The following is a 6,875-nucleotide window of genomic DNA, read 5'->3' as shown; positions in this document are numbered from 1 at the left end:
TATATATATATATATATATATATATATATATATATATATATATATCCTTTATGGTAAGAAATGTCTGCGGTCCAGCTCTTAGCACATAGTCATGATTATCCTCAGCTACACATTGAGTGTAAGGCCAGCCAGGGCTATGTAAGATCATCTCAGCAACAAGTTTCTTGATTTTCACAAGTATATATTAAACCCTCCTCAGATTGATGATTAGTAAGAGTAATTTAAAAGAGAGTCTAGACAATATACAAAGACTCTGTCCTCTAAACAAGTCAAGATAATTTGATCGAAGCAATAATATCAACAAAGAAGAAAAATTTTCTCACCCTGTCTCTCACACACCCATACTTGTCTCACTCTGTTTTTTGAGACCGTATCTTGCTGTATAACCCTAGCTGTCTTGGTATTCGCTATGTATCCACACTGGCCTTGAACTCATGACAGTCCTCCCACTTTAGCCTTAATTTTATCAGAATTCCAGGTGAGCACCACCACACCCAGTTGTGTGGCGACTAGGATCAAACCCAGAGTTTGACAAGCTAGGCAGCCCTTCTGCCTACAAACTACACTCCCAGTCTCATATCTGTTTTTGTTTTACATGCTACGCCTTTAGCCAGAGGACGTAACTAGAGCCCTGTAATTGTAGTCCTGTGCAGTCCTATCATCCAAGGACTGAGTCAGGCAGACCAAGGGGAGTCAGCTGAGGATACAACTGAGACCTTGTCTGAGAAACAAACAAGTCTGATCTGTTAGGTAGTTTGATCTTATTGATCATGTAATGTTCTGTGGTATTAAATATATTGAAAAGATAAATAATTTACAGTACACAGTTTCTACTTTCATGTTTGTAAATAAGCTTTTTTTTGATTAATTGGTTCTGTTAGTAATTTCTTAGGATGGAATTACTGATTCTATAGATTAATTTCCTAGTGTAATAATGCTACTTTTCCTGTATATGTTCAGTTACTCATCGTGAGCATGTGCTCTGCATACTTTGAGTTCAGTGAACAATGTTAGGAATCTTTGCCTTCTATCATGTGGGTTCCAGGACTCACACACAGTGCATCAAGATTGGCAGCAAGCATTTTTACCCACTGATCCATCTTACCTGCCTCCTACTCTCTGAATTTTGTTCTGAATGTCCGTTTGCCCAATTTTCAACTATCTTTATTATATTGTTTTTATTAAAATATATTACAGTCACTTTATATGTGAAAACTCTTTATATGTGTAAATATTGGAAGAGCTATTTTTGTTGTTGTTGAGGTGTTTGTTTGTTTGTTTGTTTGGGTTTTTTTGGCTTTTTCGAGACAGGGTTTCTCTATATAGCTCTGGCTGTCCTGGCTGTCCTGGAACTCACTTTGCAGACCAGACTGGCATAGAACTCAGAAATCTGCCTGCCTCTGCCTCCCGAGTGCTTGGATTAAAGGCGTGTGCCACCACACCCGGCACAGTATATTACTTAACTGACTTATTTATCTATCAGATTGTTGTTACTATAACACATTTAAGTTTTGGGGGAGGGTAACATAACAGTAAGCTCTCCTGTTGTGTAGTCAACACTGATCCTCAGGCTACAGATATTTTCTTTGACCATGGTCTTTTTACATTCTCTGTTTATCATACTGTAGTTGGGATACATTATTAATTTCAGTAGTCTTACTAATCTACATTTCTTCATTTACTAGTGCACTAGTAAAACTGATGAATAAGTCAATAGAAGGGACGGCCGATGATGAAGAGGAGGGTGTCAGTCCAGACTCAGCCATCCGCTCAGGACTTGAGCTTCTTAAGGTATTTCTTCTTGGTAATTTTATCTCCATTAACTTCCAACGATAAATAATGACATTCCTTTTAGGGTGTGCATGAGGGGGATTATTTTAAGTTAGATTATTCAAAAGTTTAATTTTTTTTGGTTTATCTTTTTATTTTTTTTATTTTTTNTTTTGTTTTGTTTTTTTTAAAACAAGAGTCTCATTCTTTAGACTGGCATGAAACTCTCATCTATCCGTCTGCCTCGTAGCCTGCTACATACTGTGATTATAGATGCCTGGTAACATGCTTGTCAACTATCTTGGGAAAGAGACTGGAACTTACCTCTCAGGGTTCTTGTTAAAGTCTCTGAGTAACAGTAACTGCAGGGAGCTAAATGATGTCATTTATATTCCACGGGTTGTAGCTAGCATTTGCACACCAGAAGTTTGCATTCTGTTTATTGAAAGAATTCTCTTTTTTAAATAGAGCTGTTGTCTGTACTCCTAAAGGTGTATCTATTCCCCCAGGTTCTGTCTTTCACACATCCTACCTCGTTCCACTCTGCAGAGACATATGAGTCCTTGTTACAGTGCCTAAGAATGGAGGATGACAAGGTAGCAGAAGCTGCAATACAGATTTTTAGAAACACAGGCCACAAAATAGAAACTGACCTTCCCCAGATACGGTCGTGAGTATTTTTTTTTAAGCATGGTAAATGTGAAGGTTTCTGTGTGGGGGCATGATGACTTCTCTGTCACAGAGGAGGTTGGCAGCAGAAGAAACCGACTTTCCTGCCACTGTGATGCTTTGTCTCCTGCCCCATCCTATCACACTTAGGATAAATGCAGTGGGACCAACTGGATAGAATGAAGGGACTTTCAAGTTTTAGTAATCAAAAGCCATCACAGAACTAAATATTATGATTAATGTATCTTCCTAATTTTTGTATTTTTTCTTTCAAACTGTCTAAATGAAGTAGTGACCTCAATAACAACCCTGATGGTGCCTCTGAATTATAGCACTCTGGAAAAATACAAAACAAAACAGAGAAAAAGTTAATTTGTTTTTGTATTATTTCAGGCTTGCTTAAAAAAAAATATTACATATACCTACAGCTTGATTGAAATTGTATCTTGGGCTGGAGAGGTGGCTCAGCAAATAAAAGCACACACTGCTCTGTTCTCACAAAAGACTCTAGTGTGGTACTCAGCACTCAGAATAACTTTAATTCCAACTCCAGGGGATGTGACACTTGACCATCACAGGCATCTGTGCTCAAGTGTACATTCCCACATGCAGGCATATAAACAAAATGAAATGTTTAATTTATGTTTAAGGTATTCATGTAATCTATGACTTTTCTTTTATGTTGGTTATAAAGTCAGCTACCACTTTCCTGTTGCCTCAAAGACAAATCGAGCAATTAAATAGTGTTCATCATAAAATATTTACTAGTTGCTTGGTTACAGATAGTGACAGTGTTCATTACATTTGATGTATATTTAAGTGTATTTTCTTTAGTTATTCATTACTATTAGTAGCGGTGAGCTTATGAACAACAGACCAAATGGTACTCAGGGTCACCTAGACGAGTTAGACCTGGAAGTCCCTACCCTGCAGGTCACATCTCCCCAGAGATGGGCTTTCAATGTTTACAAACATAGCAGAATTAAACTGAGGAGCATATTTCAGGTTTTTTCTGTTTTTTTGTTTTGTTTTGTTTTGTTTTTTTAGGTTTTTTTCAGGTTGAGGTATATGTCTTGTGGTCTTGAATATTGCTATTAAGGTCTATTATTAGACATTTTGGGGTTTTTTTTATTTTTATTTTTATTTTACTGCAGGCCTTTGCATTTGATGATATCAACTTTTTGGCTTATAAAATAAAATGGAACCCTTTCTAATTGTATTGAAGGTATAACAAATAATTGCTGTAGTTTTGATGCTGTACAGACTTTTTCTGATTATAATCGTTTATGTTTATCCTGAAAAGTTGAAACCAAGGGTTTCATGTGGCTCCATGCTGGTGGTGACATTGTGTGTGTAAGGACCTGACTTTTGTCTCTAGCATTTGGAGGTGGGATATATGTGTGAGCCTAGGAAAATAAAAGGAAGAAAGTTGTTTCTGTTGTTTTGTGAATGCTTGCCTTCTTGATACATGTACATATTTTGTCGTTAATATGAATATATTTCCTTCAAATACATCTTTTGCTATATGGCCAGCGTTTAATGCTTTGTTACGATATTTGTTTTCAGATTGTTCTAGAGATGTACTTTTAGTTTATTTCTCATGTTAATATAGTGATTAATGCATTTAGTTTATCTTTTTTTAACTTTGAAAATCCAGCTTCACCTTCTCTTGTTCGGATCGTTGTAGTTCATTCTTTTGTTTTTGCTTTCTTATCTTTGCTGTGCTATATATAATATTTTCTACTCAGGTATTAATATTCATTAGTCAAATTAATCCAATTTGGTAACTACATATGTCCTAGATGGTTACTGGAAACCTTTAGTTTGGTTTTACCAAACTCTATGTGCTTATTCCTGTGTACCTATGCTCACTAGTATCATTTCAGCTGTTTAATAACAATGACTTCCTGCTACCTTTTTCCTTGGCTACTTTGAAATAACGGAAGGGAATTCTAAAAGGGAACTGAAAAATTAGGAATGTGTTCTCAGTATGTAAATGTGACTATATGCCCTAGAACAAGTCATAGATTATTAATTAAGGGTAGGTAATTTGTTATTTTTTTATATTCATATTTTAGCTCTAAAATGAAAATTGTTCCCTATTGTATATCCTGGTTTATGAGACAGAGAAAGAACTTTAAATCTTTCTACAATCAAATAATTTCTAAGAGAGCCTTCTCCACCAGCACATAGCTAAGTAGGGTAAATAAGGATAAGAAGAAACTTAAGGATTTATATACTTCAGAAAAACCAAAACTATATTATTATTATTTTTACAGAACCTTGATCCCCATTTTACATCAGAAAGCCAAGCGGGGCACTCCACACCAAGCAAAGCAGGCTGTGCACTGCATCCATGCCATCTTCTCAAACAAGGAGGTCCAGCTGGCACAGATTTTTGAGGTATACATGGACTATGTTTCCATTAACCAATGGAAAGGCTCTATGCTTTGGAATAGCTAGAGTACATTGTAAGGCTGTTTGTATGTCTTCTTATACTGCTGTGTACTTCTTGAGCGCTTGTCTGCTCAGCCATGTGTTCACTATTAGTCCTGTGTTTCATATGAGAGTATTCTCCTTAGCTTTAGTCTTGCCTACTCTAGTTTATCCTCACTGACTATTATTGGACAACTGAACTGCCCTTGCTTAAGTACCTACAACTATACCTGAATACTTCTCTTCTTGTCCATTCTCTGTGTATGATCTTTCGACAGACTCTGTTTCTTGAAAGGCATTTCTGTTGTTACAAATTGGAGATACATTTCCACAAAGTCTTATTTTTACAATTCAAGGTTGTTTAAGCTGTCTCCTCAGCATTAAAAAAAAAGAAAAAAAAAAAGAAAAAAATCCACCAAAATAATAAATTAGAAGAAGAGAGATGGAGAATAATGCATCTGATGTCCTTATTTCTACTTGTTTTAGTTGGGCTTTATCTATTTTCTATATTTTTTCAATTTTATTATTACTTTTGTTACTCTTACCGCTGTGATTAGACATTATAACCAAAGTAACTTACAAAAGAAAGCATTTCATTAAGAGCCTTGTTTATAGTGTCAAAGGTCATGTTGGGAAGTATGGCAGCTGGCAGGTAGAAGAAGTAGGTGAGAGCTCACATCTCTCCCACAAATTGTGAGCAGAGACATGCACTGTGTCTGATGTGAGCTTTTGAAACATCAAAGGCCTTTCCAATGACTTACCTTTTCTAGTATGGCCACATCTTCTAATCTTCCCAAACTGTTCCAGTAACTGGGGACCGACCACCCATTGGAACATGTAAACCTAATGGGGCCTTTCTCATTTGAATCACCACAATCCTATTTCAGTAGGTGAAATAACAATATCTAAGATGGATAAAATTAATTAAGATTGTTTCAGTAAAACAGAGTGACTTGGGCGTGGTAAAATTATTAGTACTGTAGAATATCTAAATACTTACAATGCCAATTGATAATTGTTTGTTTTCTTTTCATAGCCACTCAGTAGGAGTTTGAATGCTGATGTACCAGAGCAACTTATAACTCCATTAGTTTCACTGGGCCACATTTCCATGTTAGCACCAGATCAGTTTGCCTCCCCAATGAAATCTGTAGTGGCAAATTTTATTGTTAAAGATCTTCTAATGAACGACAGGGTGAGTTTCTAACTTAATTGCATCTAGAGTCTTGAGTTTAAGACTCTATATTTTTATCATGGAAACATCTCTTTTTCAGATGGGTGTGTGTGTGTGTGTGTGTGTGTGTGTGTGTGTGTGTGTGTGTGTGTGTGTGTGTTTTAAGCTTGTCTAAGGTGACTAATGTGCCCAATAGGATCTAACTTTTCGTCCCTTTGCACAAGTTTGAAATATCACACTACATCCTATTAATATAAGTGTCACTTTAAAATAATAGTTTCTTTTTAAAAAGATTCTTTTTATTTTATGTGTATTGGTGTATCTCCTGCATGTTTTTCTGTGCACCATGTGTATGGTATGCCTGTGGAGGCTAGAGAAAGTCGGTGCATCACCTGGATCTGGATTACAGACAGCCCCATGTGAGTGCTGAGAATATCAACTAGGTTAGAGCAAGTTTTCTTAAATACTGAACCATCTTTGTAGCCCTTATAGTATATTTTTAAAAAGGATCTTACAGTCTAAAATTAGAGTGCAGACACTAGGCACATTTATGAATATATTTTTAGTGTAACATTGAGCACTTTACACTCCTTTTTTATGAAATTAGAGAAGATGAGGATTAACAGCAAATATTCACAGAGATCATTATGTTAAGATGGTTTGTGTTCTTGTTCAGAGTAGGATCTAAGCTACCACACTAGCCCACATCCAGCTATTTTTCTCTTTTGTTTTTTTGAAGCAGGGTACTTGGGTTGGCCTGAAACTGGGTGTGTAGTCCATGCTGGCCTTGAATGCGTTAGTACCTGTACTCTGCCTCTCAACTGCT

The 6,875-nt window shown here is 36.2% G+C and overlaps 1 protein-coding gene across 2 annotated transcripts in view; it reads left to right on the top strand.

Moving 5' to 3' along the window:
* The window catches only part of Pds5a (PDS5 cohesin associated factor A), an 87,533-nt gene that overhangs the window by 57,311 nt on the left and 23,347 nt on the right, over positions 1–6,875 (top strand). For both annotated transcript variants that reach the window (XM_021210484.2, XM_029545094.1), the window contains exons 18-21: positions 1,686–1,791; positions 2,280–2,440; positions 4,719–4,842; positions 5,912–6,070. In XM_021210484.2, coding sequence (XP_021066143.1) covers positions 1,686–1,791; positions 2,280–2,440; positions 4,719–4,842; positions 5,912–6,070 — 550 coding nt within the window. The remainder of the gene's footprint in view (positions 1–1,685; positions 1,792–2,279; positions 2,441–4,718; positions 4,843–5,911; positions 6,071–6,875) is intronic.

Source organism: Mus pahari, chromosome 13, assembly GCF_900095145.1.
Source record: "Mus pahari chromosome 13, PAHARI_EIJ_v1.1, whole genome shotgun sequence".
Lineage (NCBI taxonomy): Eukaryota > Metazoa > Chordata > Mammalia > Rodentia > Muridae > Mus > Mus pahari.
Note: the sequence above shows the minus strand (reverse complement) of the source record. Positions and strands in the feature narration are given on the sequence as shown.